At 58.3% G+C, this 25,394-nt stretch overlaps 2 protein-coding genes and 1 long non-coding RNA gene across 7 annotated transcripts; 1 reads left to right on the forward strand and 2 right to left on the reverse strand.

Moving 5' to 3' along the window:
• Positions 1–285: 285 nt before the first annotated feature.
• Positions 286–13,139, reverse strand: PTPN9 (protein tyrosine phosphatase non-receptor type 9). Of its 5 annotated transcripts, none has more exons than XM_040601719.1 (13): positions 12,719–13,139; positions 7,818–7,961; positions 7,219–7,308; positions 6,984–7,108; positions 6,080–6,185; positions 5,315–5,425; positions 4,259–4,587; positions 3,769–3,862; positions 3,587–3,656; positions 2,919–2,997; positions 2,510–2,660; positions 2,207–2,414; positions 286–1,911 (listed from the first exon to the last, which is right to left on the reverse strand). In XM_040601719.1, exons 1-13 carry the CDS (start codon positions 12,749–12,751, stop codon positions 1,685–1,687), a joined length of 1,767 nt encoding a protein of 588 aa, XP_040457653.1. In that variant the 5' UTR covers positions 12,752–13,139; the 3' UTR covers positions 286–1,684. The 5 variants fall into 5 exon arrangements, with proteins under 5 accessions (XP_040457653.1, XP_040457650.1, XP_040457652.1 ...); XM_040601716.1 differs by having other exon boundaries at positions 7,818–11,671; XM_040601718.1 differs by lacking the exon at positions 12,719–13,139 and adding an exon at positions 9,748–12,221 and having other exon boundaries at positions 7,818–9,472.
• A 107-nt stretch (positions 13,140–13,246) lies between these two features.
• Positions 13,247–16,163, forward strand: LOC121091457. Its single transcript, XR_005828933.1, has 2 exons — positions 13,247–13,667; positions 13,828–16,163. It is a non-coding gene; the product is annotated as an uncharacterized LOC121091457 (long non-coding RNA).
• SNUPN (snurportin 1) lies at positions 15,608–25,312 on the reverse strand. Its single transcript, XM_040601302.1, has 8 exons — positions 25,125–25,312; positions 24,782–24,938; positions 23,915–24,019; positions 23,687–23,783; positions 23,026–23,123; positions 22,611–22,688; positions 20,667–20,747; positions 15,608–16,690 (listed from the first exon to the last, which is right to left on the reverse strand). Exons 1-8 carry the CDS (start codon positions 25,274–25,276, stop codon positions 16,361–16,363), a joined length of 1,098 nt encoding a protein of 365 aa, XP_040457236.1. The 5' UTR covers positions 25,277–25,312; the 3' UTR covers positions 15,608–16,360.
• Positions 25,313–25,394: the final 82 nt, after the last annotated feature.

Below are 25,394 nucleotides of genomic sequence, written 5' to 3' on the forward strand. Positions count from 1 at the left end.
CCCAGGAAAGCAGCCTGGTTATCTCTCACAGGGCCTCACCCGGGACAGGAGGGGGCTGGCCGGCTCTCACAGCTGCTGCCCCAAGCTCTCCAGCCCCATGGGACTTCTACCCCGTGCTCCCCCATGCCACCCTGTGCCCCCCCAAAGTTCTGGGGAGCTGCAGCAGGTCCGTGTGTCCCCAGGGATGGGGCCGGCTTGCTTTTGGGGACTGCGGGGTGTGCAAAACCCTAAGTTCCCTCCCTCTCCTCTCCTGCCCCTGATCAACTCCACCACGATAGCCACAAGGACTGGTCACTGGTAGTATATTTATATGTCGATACAAATAAAACAAAACAAAACCCAAAAAGTAACAACAAAAATGTTTCTCTGAACGAGAGCAAAATAGGAACATTTACAAATACTTCTGGCTCTGGCTTGGATCAAGTTAATGTTAAATATAAAAAAAACCAAAACGAAACACCCACCCCCCCCCAGATTATAAAAAAATAAGAATATACACATTCAAAGAGCTTATTACAGTATAAAGTCACCGAGCCCCAGCGCTGCCAGCCCCAGCTCCCTGGGCAGCATGGAGGGGCAGTGGCTGGGGTGGTGGCAGCCGTCCTGGCAGGTGCCACTGCCACCTCTTGAGGGTTTCGGCTCTTTTTGCTCAGCGCTCTTCCAGCCCGTGACTCACCACGGGGCTGGGCCCGCGGGTTCCCACTGCCGGCTTGGGAAAGCCGGGCAACCTGGAGAGCCGGTCGGTCCCCGGCCAGCCCCACCGCCTTGTACCTAGTGACTCCCAGGGGTGCGCCCCGAGGGGCAAAGGATGCCCATGAGCTCCTCACTCCCCCCAGCCAACCTGCCTGCCGTGGCCAAATTCCTCCAGATTCTCCTCCTGGGAGCAAAGCTGCTGGGAGACGATGGTGAGGAAGGTGAAACAGGGGAAGGATGCTGCTGAGCATCCCATGGGATGGACTGGGGAGCAGGTACTGGGTCCCAACGCTGCCCATGAGGAGCAGGAAAGGGAAAAAAGGGGGGTGGGAAAAAATAATAATAAAGACAAGACAGAGCCAGGACCAAACTCACCACTCCAGGGATCACAGCGGTGAGATGGCAGGACAGCAGGGACCCACAGGAGCTGCTAAAACGGGTGCTTGTATATATGTATCTATATAATGGCCGGGGTTGGGCACAGCGTGGGTATATTATATACACACATACATACAGACACACAGACTTAGTGGCAGGTAAGACTGATGTAGGTGCCTATTCCTAAGCCCCAGGGCAGGACTGGAAATACATTTCCTAGAGCTTTGCAAAGCCCCTCTCTAAATACACTTTAGATGGTACCAACAAAAAAAATAAAAAAAAAAACAACAAACCCCCCCCCAAAAACTCGAAGAGAAGAAAAACCACCTCCCCAAACAACCAAGAGACACACTGTGGAGAGGAGCGAGAGCCTCTTCCCACACCATCCTCCACCCCCTGGCGAGCGGCAGCCACCGTTTGGTTTGAGTAAGGCACAGTTCGATAGCAGTGCTAACAGCCGGGGACGGGCGGCCACCACGCTGCGGCACCGCCGCGCTCCGGCACTGCCACCCCGACAGCTCTGCCGAGCCCTGGTGGGCACAGAAGCGGCTCCGGCAGCCCCAGGAGGATGGGAAAGGGGCGGGGGGGGAGGTCTGCAGGGAGGCGGAGGGTCTCAGTGTCCCGGCGAGCTCTTCTCCTGGCCGGCCCGGCTGTGGTTGGCGAGCAGCAGGCCCTCGCGCTGGGCATGCTCGAGGACGGCGGTGTAACAGAAGTAATACTGCTCGGGGGTCTGGATGCTGAAGGCACGCTGGGTCCGCATGCGCAGCACCGTCTGGTAGATGTTCAGCGTGCCCATGTCCTGCAGCTGGGACAGGCAGATGTCCAGCGCGCAGAAGGTACCTGGGGACAACGACGTCAACCACCGAAGAGCCATCACTATCCCTTGCAAGAACTGGAACGGGGCAGTGGTGGTCCTCAGCACCCCCCCCCAACCTCCCGCACGAGACCATGGGCATCGGGAGAAGCAGGGCAGGGATGTCCCCCAGGTCTGATGGCTCCAGAAAGTCCTGGGGACACGTGTGACGGGTCTGCCAGCTTGCAATCAGAGTGGGTCCCTGGGATGGAAATGCCTCGGGGAGGCTGGACTTGCCCCTCGCCCCCTCCAACACCCCCAGCAGCAGGGCTACCCCGTTACCTGTCCTGCCGATGCCAGCACTGCAGTGCACCACAACTGGGGGTCCCCCGGGGTGACCCTTGAAGCGAGGTCCCAGGGCGCTGACTGCCACCCTCTGCTGCTGCTTCACGGCCCCCAAAAAGTCAATGAGAGTGGCCGCAGAGGAGGGGACACCATAATCCGGCCAGCTCAGGTACTGGAAGTGGGACACCAGCCGCCGCTCCCTCGTCTGGGGGAAAGCAGGGGGGGTTAGACCCTCTCCCCTCCTCTGCCCCCAGGCAGAGAGGACCCCCAGTGCCCCTGTGCCATCCCCTGGCCACACACCTCTGAGCTGTGGATCTCCAGGATGGTTTTCTTGTAATGGTTGAGGTTCTCCACACCCAGGTTGGTGATGGTCAGGGCCCCGAAGCACACCTGGAAATCCTTCTCCAGGGGCCAGTACTGGCCGCACTTTCTCCTGCCTCCCTCCTCCAGCCTGGGAGCAGAAGGACAGGTTGGTGATGTCCTCCTCCTTGCCCTGCTGGGAACGCGTCCCATGCCAACCGGACTTGACCCCCTGGGATCCCAAAAGGCCCAAACAGTCCATCCCTGATGTGATGTCCCCACCCTGCGGGGCTTGGGCTGGCACCACAGCTGCGAGGTCACTGCAGAGAGCACAGCACCGCTCATCCAACACCAAAAATGCTCATTTTGCAAAGAAAAACAGGGCTGTGCCCCCCCCATAAGCACTCACCGGGTCGTCATCACGATCACCAGGACGTTTTGCTCCCACACCATGCGCCAGAAGTCACCGTAGGTGTTTTCCAGAGGCCCTGCAGGGACAGCCCACGTATCAGCCCAAGACCTGATGGATTTGGGCCAGCCCCTTGGCCCAGCAGCCGCCCTTGCCCCCCCGGGGGAACCACAGCCCCTTCCTGCTAGAACTGACCCCAGTATAGATCCACCAGCCCTGCCTGGAGCTGCCACTGACTGCCCCCCCCAGCGCCGAATCCCTACGGCTCGGCACCGATTCCCCCCTCTGCTCCATCCCCGGGCAGCCGGGGCAAACCCAGGAGCTGGGTTAGGGGCAGGAGGAGGGGGCTGCCAGCGCTGCTGCCAGCGGGGGTTGCTCAGCCCAGGACCTGTTCTGTGGGAGTTGGCTGAAGGAGGACGGACCCACTTGCTCCCTCCCAGGAGAAACTGCTCCCGCCTGGCTGGGAACCAGGACGGGAGTAAATACACCCAGAGAGAAGTAAATAAATACACCCAGGGAGGAGTAAATACACCCAAGCGAGGAGGGGGGCTTGCAATGCCCTGCTCCCAGAATGTCCCCCACCATGGCTGGTGGCTGATGCTGGGCAGGGGGTGAAGCCCACACGTGCACCAGAAGCAAAATAAGCCCTTGGTGGGCTCAGGCCGTACCTTGAGTCCCGATGTAAGCGTTCCTCTGCTTGTAGCCGTCCATGAAGCTCGCGTTGATGTAGTCTGTCAGCTGCGGGGAGAAAAGCGCACACAGCATGAGCCCCACGGAGCCCCACGGCCGGGGCGGCTGAGCTCGGCTTCTTCACGTGGGACCCCCGCGTTGCCACCCCGGGCTGGCTCACCTCCGGGCGGCTGTATGGCTTTGCCAGCTTGACGCGGGTTTGGTCCAGGCAGGGCACGTCCCCGTACCGGTTCTTCTCCTGGTTGTAGGGTGCCCTGGGAGGCGGGAGAGAGGGACATGGGGATGTTTTCCAAGCAGGGAAGGAAAAGGCAGCATCCCTCTCTCTGCACAAGCCTCCGGCGCCCATAGCTTGGGCTCTGCTGCCATCACCTGGCCAAAGCCTCGGGAAGCGGAGTCCCGGCCAGGTCCTGGTCCCCACGTCCCCAGCGCGGCGCCCTCCTACCCCCGGGGGCTGCAGGAGCCATGAAGGGGACTCCCAGCATCGCTGGGCTGGCGGATCTCCATTGCTAACCCAAAGCACTGCACCCCAAAGAGCCAGATGGGCTATCACCGAGCTCCAGAAGTGCAGTGATGGGGGGGACCCAGCTTTTTTGAAGCAGGAGAGGGTGCCCCCATGGTGGCCCGCACCTGGCTCCCTCCCCCCAACTCACAAAGAGCAGACAAAGGTGCCAGCAGGGCTCCGGCGCCGTATATCTTCATACTCTTCGTAGATGCCCCGTTTCTGCTTGTGGTTGACGTGATCCAGCAGCTCCTGGAGGGTGACGGACTTGGGCCCGGGGACGTGGACAGAGCCGTTATCTTTGGGGGCCGCCAGCGGCACCAGGATGAGCTCGTCCAGGGGGTCAGGGTGCCCATTCTGCTGGGGCAGGAACCGGCAGTTCCAGCTCAGAGGGTCCAGTTTGAGGGAACCCCCAAGGTACTCGGGGAGGCACTCCCGGGGCAGGTGCTCCTTCAGCTCTGACATCTTCACCATCTGCACCTGCAGGAGGAAGAAGGCAGGGGTGACTCCAAGAAGGATGGAGAGGGCTCACTGCGGACAGGGATGACGAGGTCTCGCACGGTCCCAATGGAGCCCAGAGATTTCCCGCAACAGCATCAACGTCTTCCCCCTTCTTCCCCTGCCCCGGGAGGGCACCCAGGGGAACACCAGCAGTGGGGCAGGTGCTGGCCCCCCCACGTACCCATGTGGGAGTCCACACTGGCACCCAGCTCCAAATTTGCAAGCAGCTCCAAGCTCCTACCAACAGCAGAGGGGCAAACTCCAGCTCAGGGAGACACCGGGCTGGAAACGGGCTCTGCCAGTGGCACCGCTGATGCCGAGAATACTGGTTTAGGTATTCTTGGCTTTGCCAGATAGGGCCTGAGCACAGGTACTTGAGCTTCCATTTTCCCCTGCGTGCTCAGCAGAGGTTTCCTTTCCCTTTAATCATTTACCATGGCCTCCACTTGCTGCTGCTGGCAGCATCACCGCAGAGGAAGAAAGGGAAGGTGATTTCAGAAGGGGTTCAGTATATTTGCTGAAAACACTGAAACAGGTTGACAGCTATGCAGTTGGCTGAGAAAGCCTCCGTTTCCCACAGATTTGGGCTCAGCACCTTCCAGCAGACGGGGCTGAAGGGCACAAGCTCCTTACACCATCCCATCCCAAAGGGAAAACAGCCTCAGTCCTCCCTGCTGGGGTCCTGTGCTGGGGTGAGCCCACTCACCCGCTCCCGCAGCTTCTCCTTCAGCAGCAGGCTGATGATGGAGTAGGGCACGCGAAACCACATGGGTGCTCCCACGATGAAAACCTTCTTGAGCCGAGCCGGGAAGGCACCCTGCAGGCAGGAGGGGGTCAGATCCATGGTGTCGGGGAGGAACCGGCCCCTCTCCGCGCTCTCCCAGGGGGGGACACACATCCCAGCAGAGGTGACGACTAGCAAAGGGGACCCTGAGGTGGCAATGCCACATCCGAAGCTCCCCTCGCACACAGCTGTTAGCCCACAGCCACACTTAGTTTTATGCTCCGATATGGAAACAAATTATTTCCCTGGAATTATGTAGGCAGAGGGTTTGGCTCTACAGGGGAGAGGTGAAGCCTGAGAGCTGGGATCTGTGCGGAGAACACACCCTGGCCAATATTTACTGCTATTTATTTTTTTTCCGGAGAAGGGAGGCGGCACAAAATGCCAGCATGATTAAAAAATAATTTGCATCTGTTTTCCCAAAAGCGCTGCCAGCAGCTGCAAGAGGAATCCGGCATGGGGACAGCTGATCCCCTCCCACCCGCGGGACCCGCAGCCCCGGCTGGGTCCAGCCCGGCGGGCTCCCAATGCCAAGGTCCTGCAGGGCTGCAGCTGGTGCTCCTCGGCCAAGACGTGGTCAGCATGGTCTGGCATGAAAATTTCCGTCAAAGCCACAGGACGTTACGTACTCGGCGAGTGAGTGGCCCCTGCGCTGTCCCCAGACAGCGGGACACTCCCAGCCCTTACCTTCAGCAGGTTGAGGATCTTCTTGCTGAGGTCCAGCTCGAAGTTGGTGTACTGTGAGCCTGCCATGTCATAGATGAACACCAGCCCGTTCCTCTGGGTTTCGAAGCTGAGAGAAGGGAAAGAGCAAAGTCAACCCTGCAACATCCAACTGTGCAGCCCCTGCAGGAGGAGATCTACCCCACGCTAAACTCATCTTCAGCTCGCTGACTCCAAAAAATCCCCTTCTGTGCTGCCAGGAGGACTCACGCACCCAAAGCTTGAACCATGAACCAAAGCTTGCTTCTGCCCTTCCCAGCTGCTCCATCACCTCTTCCTAAAACCTTTATTTACGCCTGGCTCTTATCTTAAGCCTGTCACAGCTGCATCGTCCGTGACGGCTAAGTTCAAAACCAGAAAGAGCCCAGCAGGATAAACGGAGTGTCCTGACTTCATATTTTTGGCAGGGCTCACGTTACATCTTGCCGGTGGCAGGGCCACCTCCTCCCCGGCCAAAGCCTGCAGGAATCGGGGGCTTTGCTGAACTGAAACCTGGACGTAGGCAGGGAAAGGCTGCTAAGAGCCTGGGTCAGGACTCAGGGGATTTTGTTCCCCTGCTGAACGCCCCCACGGGGATGACCAGCCAGGGGAAGGTGGGGAACTTCAGGCCACAGGGAGCTGCGACCCCTTCCCTCCCCTAACTAGAGACAGGGCACGCAGAGGCACGCAGACAGACTCAGCCACAATTTCACCTTTGGGAATTCACACTCATGGCAGAGACGGCCCATCTTTGCCCCGTGAAGGCTTTTGGAGGGATTTCATCAAAACCTCAGCAAGCAGCAGCACCTGCCCTTGGCCCTGGGTGGGGAAAGGGGCTCTCGGGGACCCGCTGCTGTAGGACGCGGTACCTCGGCGGCGGCAGGCTCACCTCTCCACCGCTCGGTCCAGCAGGTAGAAGAGCGCCTGGAGCACCACATGCTGCACGCTCTTGCTGGGGTGGTGCAGCTTGGCTGTGAAGAGCGCGATGGAGGCTCCCGACGGGTCCCGCACGCTCTGGTGAGGAAACAGGGTCAAGCTCCCACAGCACCCAAGGATGCCCGCACAGAGCAGAGCCAGGACAAGCTGCCCGGTTGGGGTAACTGGGGGGGGATACCCCCACTTACCAGAATGGTGAACTTGCCACTGAGCAGCTCCGAGCGCAGCGGCTCCTCATGTGGCTTCAGCTTCACAATGCCCTCCTTCAGCCGCGTCTCCTGTGGGCAGGGAGCAGCGTGATGGCCAGCACGGACACCACAGCCCTCCCCAGCCATCGCCACGTCCCCATGGGGCAGCCAGCCCTCCAAGCGAATCCCCAGCAGGGAAACCTCTGCTCCATGGCCCCATTTCCAAGCAGAGGATTGCAGCTGGCTCCAGCACCACAACCCCCAGCATGGGGAGGAGCAGCTTTGCAAAAGCAGCATGGGAAATGTATATATGCATATATCTCCTTTATACAGTGGGAGACGCTCTGCGGGCATCACACACCAGCCGGGAGGGCACCCTGCGAGCATGCACATTGCTCTCAGCAGAGGGGAGGGGACTGGGGTCGGTGAGATCTCCATGGTGACTTGTCTTGGCTGAAAAAGGATTTTCCAGCTGAATAAAACTCATAAGGGAGTGGGAAAAAGAAGTAAAGCAGGGAGAGGGTCGTCCCTGGGACCAGAGATCGCTCACAGAGCAGAACGCCCTCGGCTGGGGGGGGGACCCAGCCCTGCTCGCTTACCCGGTAGGAGTGAAAGAGCTCGATGGCCCGCAGGACATCGAACTTGCGGGCCATGAGGAACTTGACAGCCACATTCCAGGAGAGCGGGGACACATTGTACTGGCCCGTCCACTTGTTGATCTCCTCCAGGAACTGCTTGGTCGCCTGTGGGAGAGACAGGGGGCATGCAGTGAGATGGGGCAGGAGGAGAAGGAATGCCCAAGGAGCATCCCTGGTCATGGTGGGAGCTACACGGTCCTCGGTACGTGGGCAGGGGCTGGGCACGTCTCGGCAAACCCAACAGTTCCTCGGGGTGAAGCGGGGAGCTCTACGGCAGCTACTGGGAAAGAGGGTAAGGGCAGTGGGGATGGAGACAAAGGCAACGCCAGCGTGGGGAAGGGAGCAAGTGGTAGGAGTGCTGGCACTGGAAAAACATCCTTGGGGCTGGGGGAGACTCATGGAAAGGAGAGGGGAAGCGAAAGGAGGATTTTTACAGGCATTAGACTCCCATTCAGACACAGCAGCCCTAGCGCAGCGGGAACACCTCAGCAGCAGTGGCCTCCCGGGGCTGCAGCTCCACCGTGGAGCTGCCAACCCATCCCGGTGAAATAAGAGCAGCATCGAGGGCCGACGCTTTGACATGCCGCGGGACACAGCCCAGTTTCACAGAGTTGCAGATGACCAGATGAGAAAGGTTCAGCTCAGGAGGGTCCCAGGATGCTCCCGCTGCTCCCCACAGCCCTGTACCACGCTGGGGTCACCCCGCACAAGCACGCTCCCGTCCCAAAGCACCGACACCACACGTGCCCAAAACCATGAGAAACCAAAAAAGAAAAACTTTTCCAACCCTAGCACTGCCAGAGCAGAGTCACAAATCCCAACCTGCAACCTCCCGGCAGGCTTGAAGCCCTGAAGGCGAGCAAAACAACCCCAAAAGGTATTATTTCTACAAGCTGTGTTTGCAAGGTGGGCTTGGGGCTTCTGAACGCCCGTGCTATGGAAGCAGCTTTGCCTTCTGCTCTGTTATCGATCCCGTGTCCCACATGGGAGCCCCGAGGGAGCCTGGGCAGCACGGCCCAGCCTGCCACCACGTACTGCTCAAGGGATGCGGGCAGGCCAGAGGGAGTCTCTGAAGTGCCCTGCTCCCACCCACGTACAGCCCAAAACGGAGCAGTTCCCATCCCTGCAAGAGCGGAGGATGGTGATGACGGTGCAAGGAGGACCGCGAGCGCTGAAGGCTGGCTCCTGGCGCAGGGAGCGCAGGCAGGCGGCGGTGTTGGATGTCAGGCAGTGGCACAGAGTTACTGGGAACTATTCAGCCAGAGAAGCTCGTCGGCATTAATGACTTCCGACAGGAGGAAGCGAAAGGCCGGGGTTTATCGGCGGCGCAAAGCTCGGCGGCACAGCAAGCCCCTCTCATGGGATGAGCCGAAGGAGCCCGGTTCGTTTGAGGGGTCTCTGCAGCCCACCTGGCACTGATCTGCAGGTGTTTTTGGAAGAAGTATCGGTTCAGCCAGCTGCTGGAAGCTGCTAAGGGCCAGCCCAGACCCCAGCGCATCACAGCCAGAAGCTCCCTAACTCAGTATCAGAATCCTGCAGAGCGGCCGGGTGAGCACCAGCTGGGAGGGAACTCACAGAATCGGGCTGGGTCTGCTGCCGGCAGCTCCAGGAGGAATCTGAAAGCGGATTTCAACAGCCCAGCTCCAAGCTCTAGCAAAAGTCCCCTTTAAGCATCACAAGCCCTCCTGGCACAGCGGTGTGCCACTGTCAGCTGGCTGCAGCTTGACAGCCGGATCGGTCCCCCCATCTCTGCAATTGCTGGGGGCAAGGGACCGGAGGGGAGGGGGCAAGGTGGGGAGCAAAGGAGACATGGGGTTGTACACCCCCCTGCCTTGCATTCCCACCTCCCAGCCAGCAGCCGGAGGGAGCTTCTCCTGGGAGCTGTACTTACGGGACGCCTTTATCCCCATGGCTTCGTCTCCAACAGCCTCCACTTTGCCAAAACAAAAGCAACTCTTTGTGGCCCAAAGTGCTCATGGTTTCTCCTCGAACTCAAGAGGGATGGGGAAAATAAACAGGGGAACACAGAAACCATCTTCAGCCTTAACGCAACACACACTCCCACACGTACAAATATCAAATAGAGCCTATCCATGAGCTCAGGTGGGGAGCCCCACCGGCCGCACCCGGGTGGGCCAGGGAGTGAGTCCCCCTGGGACCCCCCTGCTGCCCAAAAGCCAGGGCTGGGCTGGAGATGCAAACCCAGAGAAACAGCAGAGATGCTCCTTCCCCAGCACACGCAGGATGGCACAGGGATGGGGGTGAGCACCAGGCACGCTCCCACCGCCCTCAGATGGAGACCAGAGCCGGCACCGCAACCTGGGACAAGAAAGACGGCCTGAGACGATGGGAAGGACGCCCCGAGGGGCGCGGTGGCAGCTGGGAGAGGACGCAACATGTGGTTCGGGTCTCCTTCCTCAACACCTAACCCATCGCGCTTCACGCAATCCCACTGCCAGCACCCATCACGAGGGATGTCGGGCTTTTGGCAAGGGGGGAAAGACCCAAAAGAACAAGCACCAACTTTGCCACGCCATGAACTCCAACTTTCTCCTGCAGCTAAACGAAATCCCAAACTTACCAGCGCCAACATTCAACAGCAGGCGACGCAGGAGTTACTGAGCCGAGCATCACTGCCAGCCGCAGCTCTGCCCCCTCCCTCCACCGGGTCTCACCATTGCTCCTGGCCCCGATCCCGTTTGGGTTCGTGCGGGTGCCGAGGCGGGCGCCGCAGGGATCGCTTCACGCGCGGGGTGCGCAGCCCGTGACCCAGAGCTGCAGCAAGCAGCCCCGGTTCTGCGAGTGACGCAGCGCTGGGAGCGAAATGGTCCGTGGCCGGGTGTTTTGAACAATGCTGCTCTTTGGAGCACTGGTGTCATCGAAGTCCCCGCTTCACTGTGCCAGGGCAGGGCGGTGACAAAGCCACCGCCGCAGGAACACGGGGGCTCTTCAAGGCCTCCTCCCCCGGGCTGGCAGGCAGCAAACCCACCCTCCTTCTTCAGCCCGGGGACAGGGGGACACAAGTCCTGTGAAAAATCGCAGCTGAAAACCCCTGAGGAAGACCAGTTTGGCTCCTCTGGGATAGGCTGGGGAGGGAACTGCGGAGATCTTGGGGAGTCGGAGGTGTCCCGAGGTTGGCAGGGAGAGGAGAGGGGTGAAATCCCCCCCAGCTTGCTGCTGGTAACGGAGAGAGCGGAGCGAGCAGGGGAAATCCTGATGATGGTCCCGAGGAGGATGAAGAGGTGGCAGGAAGGGGATGTCCCAGCCCCAGCCAGCACTGACCCACCAAGAGAGAATCTGCCACTATTTTGGCTTCCAAGCCATGGAGGGCAGCGCCGAGGGCAGCCTTCCCCACCCCAGCCTGGTGATCCAAACCTGGAGCCATTCCTGAAAATACCTCTTCATCTTCTCCGTCTGATATTCCTGCACAAACCAAACGCCTTGGATCCCTCTCCTGGGATCCTGGCTGCGGAAGCCCAGCCACGGCCCTGCTGCAAACCAAGCTCCCTGCCTTTTTTTTTTTTTTTTCCCCAGGTCTTCTAAAACCCTGTTTGCTGGAAGCTTCACCCGCTCCGTGACGCAGGGGAAACACAAATCACAGGCACCGGTGGGGACACAGGGCATGAACACCCCCTTCTCCTCGTGATTTTATTGCCCTGGAGATAGCGGTACCACGCTGATAGCGGGAGGTGTGGTGGAGGAGAAAGCCTGGGAGCACCAGTGTGGGCTGCAGGACTGACTCTGCCAGCTCCGGGCTTGTGCGGCCACGGGGTCTGGGGGAACCTGGGGTCCCCCACCAACCCTCCTAAACCTCCCTGTCGGAATGAAGGATGTTTTTTAAAAAAAGAAAAGCAACCAAATAAACAGAACACTGACCAGCCGGTCCCTTTTGCCTTCACATCATAAGCCCCCCCAGGCCAGCGAGGGGGCCAACACGACAGCCCGAGCATCACCCAGGGGAGCCCGGCGGCCGGCTCGGGTGCAGATGCGGAGCCGGGTGGGCATCCCTGGGGGTGAGGGTGAAGTGGGGGGCTGGGGGGGAACAGCCAGAGATGGTTCTCGTCATCTGACGCACCCTGGCTGGCTTATCGGCCCCGTTCCCCGAGCCCGGCGACATCCTCCCGCGCTGACGCAAGGCCGGCGGAGGAAGCCGGGACGTCACGGGAGGCCTGGGGCGTGGGAAGCGCGTGCACACGCATCCCCACGGCTGCCCACGGGGGGAGGCCGGCGAGGAGAGCCCACTGGTGCCCGGGGGGGGACACGCACTACCACCCCCACTCTGGGGGTGCATGACCCCAACCCCGTGCTGCGGTACCCCTGCTTACCCTGGCATTGCAAAGGCCTCTGGGGTGCTGGGTGGGCAGCTTGGGGGGGGGGCTGTGGGTGTGTGTGGGGGGGGGTGCCAGGATGGGAGTTGCCCGGGTTGGGGGGCTGCATGGGGTGGGGTCTGCCCGGTAAGAGGGCTGCCAGGGCGGGGAGTTGCCCAGTTTGGGGGGGCTGCATACGTGGGGGGCCTGCCTGGGTGGGGAGTTGCCCGGCTTGGGGGCTGCATAGGTGGGGGGGCTGCCCGGTGAGGGGGCTGCATAGGTGGGGAGTTGTCTGGGTTGGGGGGGCTGCCCGGGTGGGGGGTTTGCATAGGTGGGGGATAGGTGGGGGGCTGCCTGGTGAGTGGGCTGCATAGGTGGGGGGGCTGCCCGAATCGGGGGGAGGGGGCGTTGCCAATGGGGCTTTCCTTGGGGAGAACCGCCCCGCTGGGAGAAAACAGCCCTGCAACCCGGGACAGCCAAAAAAAAACGGGGGAGGGGGGGGCAGAGCCGGGGGTCCTGCCCAGCCCGGCCCGGCCCGGCCCGGCGCGGACATACCTGCTCCTCCTCGGCGCTGAGCTCCGCGGCCATGCTGTGCTGTGCAGCGCGGCCCCGCTGCCCGCGGCGGGCCCTGCCGAGCCGAGCCGTGCGAGCCGAGCCGAGCCGCGCCGAGCCGAGCCGAGCCGCGCTAGGCGGCGGGCGCCCCACCGGAGCCCATCCCCGGGGGCCGGCGGCGCTGCGGGCACCGGCCCCTCCCGGCCGCCGCAGGCTCGGCACGGGCGGCTCCGCCCCGCGGTCCCCGCCGAAAGTGCCGAAAAAAAAAATATCAAAAAAATAAAAAAAAATCGGAATAACCCCCCCGATCCCGCAGCCCCCCGGGAAGTTTCGCTCGCCCCAGGGAAGCGCCGCTCCGCTGGGCTGGGCCGGGCCGGGCTCCCCGCCCCGCTCCGCTCGGCCCCGGCGGGGGCGGCGGCAGGAAGCGCCCGCGGCCCCCTCCCCTCCCCTCCCCTCCCCTCCCTCCCCTCCCCTCCCCTCCCTCCCCTCCCCTCCCCTCCCGCCCCCTCCCCTCGCTGCCCCCCCCGCGGCGTGGCCGCCCCCGGGCGGGGGACAGGAAGCCCCGGCGGGCGGCGGGGCCGGTGCTCGGCGGCGGGGAGGGGGGGGAGGCGGCGGCGGCGCCCGCCCTCCCTCCGCTCCGGCCCGGCCTGGCTCGGCTCGGCCTGGCCCCGCCGGGCGGGCGGCGCGTTCCCCGGCACCGCTGCCGCCGCTAAGATGGTGGCGGCGGCTCTGCCCGAGCCGTCCCGGGGGGGCGGGCAGCGCGGCGGGGCTCTGCCTCCCAGCCGGGCCCCCCGCCCCCGGCGCCTTCGAGGAAACCCGGAGCCGCGCCGCTCGCCCAGGCCCAGCACCCGCCGCGGCCGGGCTGCAGACCCCGCCGGAGCGCCAGGCTGCAGGGCGGGGGGGCGTGTTGGTCGGCTGGGGGAGACCGGGGGGTGCTGCACCCCCAAGGCGGGTGAGTGGCGATGGCGGCCCCGGCGTGGACGGGCTCCCGGCCCCGCCGCCCTTCCCGGTCCTGCCGCCCCCCTTCCCGGTACTCCAGCCCCGGCCCCGCAGCCCTTCCCGGGCTTTCCAGGGTTTCCAGCGGCTGCTTCGCCGCTCTCCCTCCTCTACAGCCCCTCAATGGTGGTTCCCGGCTGGGCGCAGGTGGCGGCGGCGGGATGGAGAGACCCGATGCTCCTCCGGAGGGGCCACCAAGAAGGAACGGGGACCGTGAGCCCACGGAAAAGCCAGGCGGGGGGACGCTTTGTTCCGCCGAGGAGGATTGTGCTGGCAAGGTGCCCACGGCCGGAGCCTTTGCACCTAACTCGGAGAACATGGAAGAAAGGGCAGAGGAAGGGGCCGAGCCATGGGCAAGGGCTGGCCTGTCCTCCCCGGCCCCGGGCCACACTCCACTCTCCTGCCCCAGGCTCCATTTTTGCCCCCAAGGAGGGGAGGTGACCCCACCTCGGTCACTGCCGAAGCTTCCGCCCCTTCCAGTTGGGAGCAGGGCAGGGAACAGATGGGAGTGGGATCGCACCCAGCAAATAAAATAAGTCACAGCAACAAACTGCGCTGGCCCTGGTGACTTCCGTTTAACACCCTCTCTCCAAACACAGCCCTTCGTTTCCAACTGGAATTGTAACGCAAATATTTATTTCCCCAGCCCAGCTCATGCTTTTAGAAGGGAAACTATGCGGCATCATCTGGAGCCGGCAGAAAGCTACGGTTGCTTCCCCGCCGCTCTCCATCGATCGCAGCGAGCGGCTGAAGGCAGCCCCTCTTCGCCTGCATCCGCTCCCATCCCTCGCTGGAGGACCTGGAGGACCTTCAGAGGTGGCGGGAGGACCTTTGAGGGCAGCAGGGAGGCAGTAACCTGAGCTGCAGCTTTCTCTGCCCTAAGGGATGCACAAATCCTACATCCAGATGCCCACCTCCGGATTTAATTGCCTGATGGAAGGAAAATTCTACTGATAGGAGGCTGGATGTGGTCTCCCTGGCTGGGGCTCTCCCTGTAGCCCTCTGCCAGCCGGTGAGGCTGAACCACAGGGGGAACGGGCAGCTCGAGCAGCCCAGAGCCTGTGAGGGACAGGGAGGGACAGGGCAGTCCAGGTGTTGTGTCCTCTTCCCCCAGCTCATTGCTTCACATGCTAAAAAAAAACCCCAACCAAACACACACAAAAAAAAAACCCACCAAAAAAAACCCCAAGCAGCAGTTTGAAAAAGACGGCAGCACACTTGGCCTCATCCGAATGCTGCGGAGCTGGGGTGCTGTTCCCCCCCCTCTGGGGAAGGGGAGCAGTGGCCAGCCCCCTCCCACAGCCAGCTCTGGCCGAAGTTAGGACAGTTCGTGCTGCCTGCTGGTATAATCAATAGCGGCTGCACAGCCAGATGATTGCATGCAGACCACACACTTGGCACAGAAACAAGTGTTTTTCTGGGAAAAACAGGGGGTGCGAGGGCAGGATACAAGTGCCCCTGCTATCTGCGGGCCCCATCCCCACACACTGTATCTCCTCCTGGATACGGGCCCTCTGGCAGCGTTTTCACAGGCAGCCGAGAGGAGACTCCCCAGCACCACGTTTAGCCCGATATTTCATCTCCCCCCTCCACAGCGAGTCTTCCTGCTCCAGCCTTTTATTGTCCCTCTGGAAAAGAACCTGGGAATGGCGAGTACAATCGTTTCGTCCCTGCTAAAACCGGTGAAAGGCAGCAGCCGGTGCTCGCAAAGCAGCCTTCAGCTGGGCTAAGGGGGACAGCGGCGGCGAAGAGAGTGAACCACCTCGGTGCGTGGAGGAGAATCAAACCCGCACAGGCATTTCCTCTGCTCCAGTTAGCGCTGCAACTGATTTTTCAGTCCCTATTTGGGAGGCACGGCACGCATCCACCCTTAGGTAGCAGGAAGACGCTCAAGAATTTGTCTTTCTGAGAAACCTTTTATTTGGCACAATCAATGCTAGCGTTTTTCAGTGCGAAACCATTCCTTCCTCCCCCTACTGAGAAAAGCCTCGAGTACAGGCTTCTGCCGCGCCGCACAAAGCCGTGCTCGGAAGCAGGGCCCACTGCGCTGCAAGGAAATTTAGTTTTTCTCTGTAAACGTGTGGGTGTGGAAAGCCCAGCCTTTGGATTTACAGCAGCTCGCTGCAAACTTTTTGTTACTAGAAGTGGACTGACGACAAAACTTTCATTGAGGCAGCCTCGGTAAACAGCTGGATCAAAGGCTGAAATGCCCTCGATTCCCGGGGCCAGGGAGGTGGGGCTGCCGCTGGGGCCGGGGTTCCGAGCAGCAGCTGCACCTCAGAGCTCTGAGCACTGTTCCTATGCTGAAGCTTTGCCAGAGGCTTTAACAGAAGCAGGGTCAGGAGCAGAGCCGGGAACCCTGCAGTGTGGGGACAGATCATTGAGTTTCCCAGCGCACGACTGCCTTAGCAAAGAACCAGACAATCCTGTTAAGACCTTACAGAAGCCCTGGCAAAAAAAAAAAAAAAAAAAAAAAAAAAAAGAAAAAAAAATCCAGCGGCACTTGGAACAAGATATTCCACTTTAGCACCCTTTCAACAAAACCATCCTATGATCATTACCTTTGACCCCCTCTCGGGGAGGGTGAGGGACAGTGGGAAGCAGGGAACCTTTTCCTTTCTCCTTACCCAACCGGTCTGTCCCAGCAGCCTAATTCTCCATCTGGCTCACTGCTTCATCCCGGCCCTTGGGAGAGTTTGCTGGCTGAGGGGTAGACAAGTGTTCCAGCTCGTAATGTCCGTTCCTCGCAGCCACCGCGCTGCTCAGGTCACCCTTTTCTGCTGCCAGCTTTTTATTCTTCTTGCTCTCAATGATCTGCTGGAGCTGATGCCCAGCATAGTCTGGTTTGGCAGTGAGCACCGTAGCGGGCACAGCGAGCCCGAGGATCTCGGGGACCATGTAGGGCCGGAGCCAGCCCACCAGCGGGGTGCTGCCGGGGGTATAGTGGGTTTGCTTGTGATAGAAGAGAAGTCCGTCGACCTGCAAAGAGAGAGAGAGTGAATGAAAGGCCAGAGCTGGAGGCTCTTGCAGGTGGATGACAGAGCGCCAGACGACAGCACCGCTCTCCATTTAGAGGCCAAAACTACCAGCTGGATCATTTTTCTCAAGCAGTGCAATAAATAGCGGAAGGGAAAGAAGAAACCTGCAGAGCTCCTGCCCTGAAAGATCACTACAAGCCCAGCGACTGCCGGATGGCTTTCAGTCATCAGAGGCAAATGATCTCAGCCTGATGTCGGCACGGACAGCACTTTCCCTCTGGTTGCTATGATCCCATTCTGCAGAAAGGCCATCAGGTTTCTGAATAAGGCAGCGCACAGAAAGGCCACTTTACTGGATTAAGGTTATTTTAAATAATACATTTGCAGAGTAATTAGAGCGCATGACGCCAAGGAGCCCTGATTTGTAATGCTGCTACGGCTCTTTCAGCTGGCTTATATGAAATAAATTCTTAATGTTTCCCAAGAGAGAACTTCACCAGCAATCGATGACAGTTAAGGGCACTCAGGACTTTGAAGGTTTAGGCCCTAACTCTTGCGCTACTATTTCCACACTCTGCAACACTGCAGCTGGCTGACATTTTCCCCGCTTCCTCGCCACGCTCGGGGATTTTTGCCCCTGCCTTCCTGTGCTTCCCAGGGATGCACTCTGCAAGGTTAGATCCTGCTGTCGGGCTGCCTCACGCTGGAGGTGGTGCTCCTTTTAGCTCAGCCTCGCAAGCTCCTAAAAGGCCATTTGGCTACGAGTAAGAGTGGCTGAGTGGGCAGGAGAGATGAGAAAAAAAGAGCCCACCTCACGCTGCATTGCTCCCTGGCCCCTCCCCAGGCCTACAGCCCCCAGAATATATATGGCAGAACGGCACATGTATTGGCAATGAGCAGAGGCATCAGTGAAGCCGGCGGATCGAGGTGATTTCTGCTACTGCACTAGATTGTGAAAAAAGCAAAAAGCAGCATACATTCCTCTCTGAACCGTGGATGCTAACCTCCAGCAGAGCGGGCAGAGCTGCTTGCGCTACTCTCTCCATAATTTTCAGTTACTGTTAAGATCTTGCAAAATAATCCCAGAAAAAGGGGGATTCCTGTGCTAGGAAAACATAAGACCAGAACCGTAAACATCATGATGAGCTTGTGTAACCCTCTGGATATCTAAACGACAAAGCTTTTCCCTCCCCCTGCCTCCCAGGAAGGCTTGGGAAGAGCCAGATTCTGTGGCACCCCAGCACCATGCCTACACATCCAGCCCATTCCTGTGGGTGCGTGGCACTTGATGAGCAACAGGGATTCTCCAGCACCCACAGGAATGTTTTGGTAAAGATCAGAGCCTGGGAAGGCTTCTGCCTTCCAGACTGCTCCAAAGATCTTCCCCAAGCTGGAGAATTCAAAGGAGTTCAGCCTAGTGGAGAGTTACATCATACTCTTCCTTCCCTTGATTTCCCTTAAGTTACTCCCATATTCCTTCCAGTTCATTTAATTTGTTGGCCAGGTCTCTACTCTGAGTCACCACACTGACACCAGCCACATCAGAATAAGGGCTGACACTGTCCCTGAACGACCGAACCTGATGGGAAACTGGTCTGGCAGGATTTCATGTGTCGCAGCCAAGCTTTTCAGATTTTAGGTGCTTTACAGTACTCCCATTCCTTCGCATCGGGGCTTCTCAGACTTTCGCTGCCCCTGCCTTCAAGAAAACCCAAATGTTGCTTTACTCAGATCTACGAGTAGGACAGTAGCTCTTAAGATCCACTCCAAAAAACACTTCAAATTCAGGGCCAGTCAATTGATCCAAAGTCCACCGAGTTCCACAGAAAAAGTTTCCGCTGAATATAGGGGATCAGGTCCTAACTCTAAAGGTTAGAGATTAACTATGAAGACCCAGATCTGAAAGCACTGACCACCTCTGTTGCCACCACACACACGAGATCCTTGTGAGGGTAACAAAGTGCCAAGCCCAGGCATAAGGTGACCTCTATTATCCTGCACTACCTATAGCAAGGCTGCATTTTGCTTTCTGTAAAGTTTATCTCGTTGGGTGCCGCGGGTGGAAGCTCGCGAAGGGGATTTTTTGGGCTCCCTCTTGTGGCACATCACAGGGGACCCGCGGTCCCCTCCACTCCGGGAAGCAGCACCACGGGTTCTGAGGGGTTACTGGCTGCTTCGAGCCAAATTATACCACGTTTCACTCGTTGGGGTCGCACCTCGACTACCAGCTCAGGAACATGGGGGGGCAAGTCACTGCTGGATTACAAGGGAGAGTCTGAACAACTCCACCTCCCTCCCCTGGTGTTTCGCAACGGTCTCCTTCATATGCCGAAAGCTTTCCTGCGCTGACTGCGGTGGGGCAATACTCCTCAGCCTTTTCTCCCGGGAGCAGATGCCTCCAGAAGGAATGAGGCTTTCTTCAGTAAAGACGGGAACGACTGTGTCTACAGAGACACTCCATCTGTAGTTGAGCCAGTCAGCTGAAGGAAATCTGGGATGCCTTCTCAACAAGTCCCCAATTTGTGTTTAGAGCAGGGCCTGGCAAGACCAGCAAGGGGCTGGGACTTTCCAACTCTCTCTAATGACTGTCCTGGTTTTGATGAGCAGAAGGCAAAGTCAGCCCTCCCAGCCAAATCAGTGTCCCTTAAATTTGAACCTGCACTTACGTTAATCGCTAACTTGGGCCGGGAGAGCACAAGACACGCAGTCAAATCCACGTGGCTTTTGGCTTAGGAGGACAAGCAACCTTTACAATGGCTGCCCCTGATCTAGAGACTGGGCATCCACAGGAACTGCTGCAGCCACAGGAGGAGCTTCTGGCTCCCAGATGTTTGTCACCGACGCTGTGCCGGAACGCGCTCACCTCCTCCATCCTCTTCTGCTTCAGTGCCAAGTCAGCCAGGGCAGTCAAAAGCAGCCCGAGCTGTTTTCATGAGGGGCTCCCACTTGCTGCTCGCACAGAGCTGAACTGGGTGGCACATCGATTTGTCTGTCCTGCCCTTCTCCCACAGGTGAGCAGAGAGGCCTGAACAGCACCTACTTCTAAAGCTGATGAAGCAAATGTAGGTGTCCTGTTCAGCCACTCTTTCTGGGGGGGAATGCCGCCTCAGAGGAAGCCAGGAGCAGCTGCGGCCAAAGGCAAGGGAGCTGCTGGTCCTGTACCAGACCAAAAAGCAGAGCTCACGTTACCCCCTCCACAAGATCCAACAGCAGTATAGCGGGAGGACAGTCATCCGAACCCCTCCCCGCCATTTCTGTTACAGCCTCCCGCCCCCAGCTCCAGCACACCTCAGACACCCATCACTAACACCCAAGCACTCCAGAAACCATCGGGAGCTTAGCACCACCATTCTCTTTCCTCCCCACCAGACGCAAGGTAGCTGGGTGCCTTGCACACCAGAGGGATGGAAGCAGCGAGACTAAGGAAACACAGAGCCCGTGACAGAAGTCAGAGAAAGACACCACTTTGCCTACCCCACACAGCTCAAGAAACACCCCTGCATAAGGGATTAAACTGCAGAGATCCTCACGCTTGTAGCCACGCAAGCCCACCCGGGGCAGTAGCAGGCGGTAGCAGCTTTGGCCCTATAAATGTCAGCTGTCCATCACGCTGCCACACGAATGCAAGCCACGCCGCTTCTGGGTGTCCACATCAACCCTCTCTTGCCCCAAGGGCTCTTTCAGGCAACAGCAGTAAAGCACCCGGGGCACGGGGAATGCTATGGCTTAACTCCCGCTAATTAGTCGAGTTGGATGCAGCCTGTACCTGGTGACAGGGTAACAGATCAGCTGTGTGCATAAAAGGCACCCATCCCCCCCACCCAGGGCAACAGCAGCACAGCTCAGCAAGCTTTCCACAGGCCTTGGGACAGCGCCGCTCCCAAGCGGAGGGGATGCACCCCTCTCCAAGCAGCAGCAGATGCGTGGTGGGGCCGTTTCTAAGGCTGAAGTGCAGGTTCCCACCTGTGTGTTCTCACCTTGAAGGGGAAGTCCATAGCCAGCACCTTACACAGGCTGTCTGAGGAGCAGGGGAAGTTCCGCAGGCCCACAAATTTGTACTGAAAGAGTAAGAGAGGGTTAGAAGAGACAACCACATAGCCTAAAGCAGAACAAGTCACTGAATCGAGCACTGGTGCGGAGGCAGCTAAGGAAGGATTTCCACCAGTGAAAATCCAGCATGAGAAGGAAAGGGTGAGGGACAGGCATCACATAAAACAACGAGATCTTGTAAAGCTTGAGACAAGATCTCAAGCAGCCACCCCATCATTAAACTGCTGTCCTTCCCGCCACAGGGTATTGCGGGCCCAAAAGCACAAACAGGCTCTAAAGAGGATTAGACAGCTCCTGAAAGGCAGGTTCCCTGGTGGCCGTTAACTCCATGATCTAGGTACAACCAATGGCAGATGAAGTCAGAGGGAACATGACAGGTATCTCCAATTTCTTACTCTTTCCATAGCCACTGGTGTCTGCGATTAGTACAGGTTATTGGCAGAGACAGACCTCTGATGTGATTCAGAACAGCAGTTCATAAGCAAACCCCAGATCTAAAGACAGAACAACAGGACCAAGCTGTCCCTTTGGTGCCAGTCACATCCCACTAGAGTAACTGGAACTGCTTGCATGAAAATCTACAAAAATCACCCAAGCCACCAGAGAGGCTAGGGTGGGATCAGCCGTTAGAGAGAACCCCTGCCATCTCTCCAGCAACGCTTGATAAAGGACACACATCACTGCAACTTTACAAATCTCATTCCAAAAGCAGAAGATGACCTTTCAGAGAAGACCCCACCATGGATTGCCACTGTGATACCCAGACAGCATGAAATCTAGAGTGTCCAGAATGATCTACTTTGAGTATTTTATCACCCCAGTTTCAAATGACCCTCTCCTTGCATTTAATGAGACGCACAAGGCAGAGACAGCGTACAGCTCCCACACGCTCCCGATACCTTTTTTCCCCAAAGCATCTAAGACTGCAGGAAGGACTTTTCAGGAGAGCTGACCCTGAGGCACTCTTTTAACCAAAATAGAAAATGATGACCTCTGGGCAGGATGCAAAGCAGACAGACATCTGCTCCAGCCTGCTGGCTCAGCCAAGCAAACCTTTCCACCCAGGAAATGAAAACTGAAATGACTCCCGCTTCATGAGGTAGCTGTCTTCTGGATATTCCCATTGGAGTCAGAACAGGATGTTCTGCAAATACAGATACCTCCACTGCTGGCACAGGAGTGGTCATCCCCGTTTATGACCAATCTGCTCAATGCACAGGAGCTGTTCTGCTTAGCAGTGCAGCCATTGGATCCCACTTTGTAAACTGCTCCGTAAGCCGAGCTGCCAAATCTCTTATGTCTGTCCCTAAAAATCACTTTCCAAGCTGCTGTGGGTTCTAGGTCTGACCTCCATGTGTAAGTCTTTAAAGGAAGACCTTTTATCCTTGCTGAGCAGGGACTCCAGGTGGCAATCCAGCAGCCACCCTGGCAACTTCAACGATCCATCGAAGCAGGCGGGAAGGCTAAAGCTTTACAAGCCTTTCCCCTTGCCTTGTGAGTCCGCAAGACTAAAAAGAATAAATCCCATTGTAGTCAGGCTGCCAACCAATGCTACCCCTGTAGAAACCACAATGATTTTCCATTCTGTTTCAAGGTAAAGCTAAAAATGGCATGGAAGTTAGCTGATACCCTGCAGTCTGATCTCCCTCAGCACTTTGGCTGTGGGAGGAAAGCCACACACATTTACAATATTCAATAGTTCTATTTACATCCTGAACACGGCATCCCATTTCATCAGAAGTACACTTTGAAGCTTGATGAGGTGTGGGGTTAAGAAAAAAGCTTCCGCTTGTGAAAGAAAGTGCTGAAGCCTGCTGAACAGGAGACCTTACCCCCCATCCTCCTCCTCCTCTTAGCGCAAAAGAACTTACTGGATTAATCCTGCTTTTCTCTCCCAGCCCTTCCTCCTCTTGGATCTTTGAGGAGAGCCAGAAGAATCTGAAGTCGGTCTGTGAAAGGAGGCAGAATCTTAATGACTATCCACGGCACATTGCTGATCAGCACTTGCTGGGTGTTGCCACTCCTTTGCACTCGCCTGGGAGATTTACAAACTCGGCTTCACCTGCAGAACCAGCCAGCCCCATGAACTCTGCTACTTCCCCCAATACCCCCAAAAGATCCACCCAGTTATTCCAGTAACCAGAAGCCCATAAGCTGTAAAGATGCTGGCGCTTAGATGAAATACCCATCCTACTGCACGGTGCACCATGTCCAGTGCTGGCTGCAAAGCAGCTCACGGAACAGGGAACAAAAGGGAGGGGAGGGCAGAGGGGGAAGGTTCAGCACCTGGCAGTCATAAATGGGGTGTCCTCTCCAGCACATCACATCGAGGATATAGTACGTCTGCTGCACCTCGTTGTAGATGCAGTCCAAGATGCAGTACACTGCACACACAAACACAGGGAGGTTGCAGACGTGCCCCTGAGACTGCCTCACCCAGCAGCCAAATGCCAGCAATCTCTCCTGCATTAAGCCTGCCCTGACGTAAGGCTGCAAAGCTGCGACCACAAAAAGCCCTGTCCCAGACAGAGGCCCAGCAAGCAAAGGCATGTTTCAGAAAATGGCATTTATCAAACAGTTACCCCTTCTCCTGAGGGCAAGAAAGCAACTACAAGATGTATTAAGGAAGACCACACCGTAACACAGCTCTCTGTCAGAAGACAGAAAGGATGTTGAGGTTTAAGAGTGTCAGTTAACCAGGCAGCTAATTAAAAGAAACTCTTACCAAGCATAAAGGTATCTGATATTGTCCACATCTAGTTATCCCCAGAGACACATGAACAGGGCCAAAGCTAACTACTCCCAGCAACAGAGAAGGGCACAGCTCCACGGCTCAAGGGAGCCGGAGGAACAGCACTGAGCCTCCTGGTGCACACGTTCACAGGGAGAAACAGAAGGTTCCCCTCTCTCTATCCCAAATTCTGTTCCCAAATCCTCACACTGTTACCTTTCTCGCTCGTTGAATTGTGCCGGTTCCCCCCTGGCAGCAGGGATGGGAACCTGTTGACACAGAAACCGCTCTTGGTGTAAGCTGCTGTTGTGCCCTGTGAGGAAACAGGAGAGTAAAAAAAAAAAAGAAAAATCAAGCCAGACGCACAGACCAGTCTTATGTTAGCTGGGAAAAAGGTACAGGTCCTTTACCAGATGGTGAGACATCACCACTGCTGCTGCTTACCCTAGACGCTACAACTAGTGACCTTTTCCCGATGGGACACACCACTACAACCCACTCCTGCTCCAGATCCAAGGGGACATCGACCAACCATTCTGACAGCATCAGCTATGGAGAAATCCAGAAAAAAAAAAGCAGTTAGTAACAAGTCCCCCAAAGTTATGGAAAACTCATACGTCAAGGATAAAGGAAGGTTTTGACTTGGCTTCAACAGCTACACTGGGTGCTTCAGACGCAATTTGCATTGCTCATCACCCAGCGTTAAGCACCAGAGGGGCTCACTCCCTCTCTCTAACCAACCTGCTTAACAGACTCTCCCCAAAGTCCTTCTCTTGCTTCCCAGCTGCTGACTAAGCTACAGACTACAGCATGGGGCTCACAGTCCTTGCCTGGGCACTCCCGTACCTTGGTCCTGGCTCCAGCCTCACTTTCAGCACTTCATTTGTGTATTTTAAATATGTGGCAGAGCATAGAGATTCCTAAACATTAGGAGTAAAGAGCCCAGACAAGCTGACCTCTTCAGAGACTGCCTGGCTATGATCACCTGAGCATCTGTGTGTCTTTTTAGGGCCGATATGGCACCAAGGCTAATAACACCCTCCAGCTGAGGTTTACCTTCCTTCCTGGTATCCCAGACATGGGGAGAGACAGAAAGCTTTAACTGAGTGCTGCATAACAGGATACAAACGCTGCTGGCTGAGCTGAAACCTCCCAGAGCACGCAGGCAGCTCATCTCCACCTCTCCTCCATTTGAACACAGCACATCGCACGGCTCCCCTCCAAGCACCAGGCCGGGTCAGCACCCCACATCCCTCCCACTGCCTGGCCCCACACTCACACCTGCTCCCCTTCACGAGGGACCCTCCTCACCTGATTGCCATAGCGCCTGGGCAACCTGTGGCCAACATCCACGTCCATTTCCTCTTCCCCCGCATCTTCCCCCTCCTTCTCCTCGTCCCCGCTATCCACCCCTGCCCAGTCGTCATCTGCCAGCCTCCTGGCATGGTTCACGTAGTCCAGCCGCCTCCTGGGAGGTGGGGGGAAAGGAAAGAGCCCCGCTCGCCCTCCGCGGGAGACAGACCACCCCCTCCGCCCTGCACAGCCCCGGGCCCCGGCCCCGCAGCCCCGGCCGCCCGGCGGGCCCAGCACGGGCCTGTCCGCCCCCAGCGGCACCCTCCGGCCGGGCTCTCCCCTTCCTCGGGCCCCAACTCACTCCCTCTGGAGGCGGAGGAGGCGCTGGCGGCGCTCGGCCTGCCCCAGGCCGCCGCGGGCCTTGTAGGCGGCGAGGCGGGGGTGCGGGGCCGCCGGGCTGTTGGGCCCCGCCAGGGCCACGCCGGCCGCCAGCGCCGCGCTCAGCTCCTCCATGGCAACGCCCGCCCGGCGCCCGCGCGCCGTGACGCACTTCCGCCCGACGGCGGGGACAGCGCCGCAGCCGGCCCGCAGCGCCCCCTCGCGGCGCGGAGGCGCCGCGCCCGACCGCCGC

Source organism: Falco naumanni, chromosome 7 (assembly GCF_017639655.2).
Source record: "Falco naumanni isolate bFalNau1 chromosome 7, bFalNau1.pat, whole genome shotgun sequence".
Classification (NCBI taxonomy): domain Eukaryota; kingdom Metazoa; phylum Chordata; class Aves; order Falconiformes; family Falconidae; genus Falco; species Falco naumanni.

Bases quoted from the DNA above. Each gene is read 5' to 3' on its own strand.
- SNUPN (XM_040601302.1), bottom strand. From the start codon at position 25,276: ATGGAGGAGCTGAGCGCGGCGCTGGCGGCCGGCGTGGCCCTGGCGGGG. The intron at 23,784-23,914 runs GTAAGCAGCAGC...GTTTCCTCACAG, and splicing joins CACTAGTTGTAGCGTCTAGG to GGCACAACAGCAGCTTACAC. The intron at 20,748-22,610 runs GTAAGTTCTTTT...TTACTCTTTCAG, and splicing joins AGAAAAGCAGGATTAATCCA to TACAAATTTGTGGGCCTGCG.
- PTPN9 (XM_040601716.1), bottom strand. From the start codon at position 8,438: ATGTCAAAGCGTCGGCCCTCGATGCTGCTCTTATTTCACCGGGATGGG. The intron at 4,588-5,314 runs GTGAGTGGGCTC...TTCCTCCTGCAG, and splicing joins AGGAGAAGCTGCGGGAGCGG to GTGCAGATGGTGAAGATGTC. The intron at 2,661-2,918 runs GTGAGTGCTTAT...TTCTGCTCCCAG, and splicing joins GTGATCGTGATGACGACCCG to GCTGGAGGAGGGAGGCAGGA.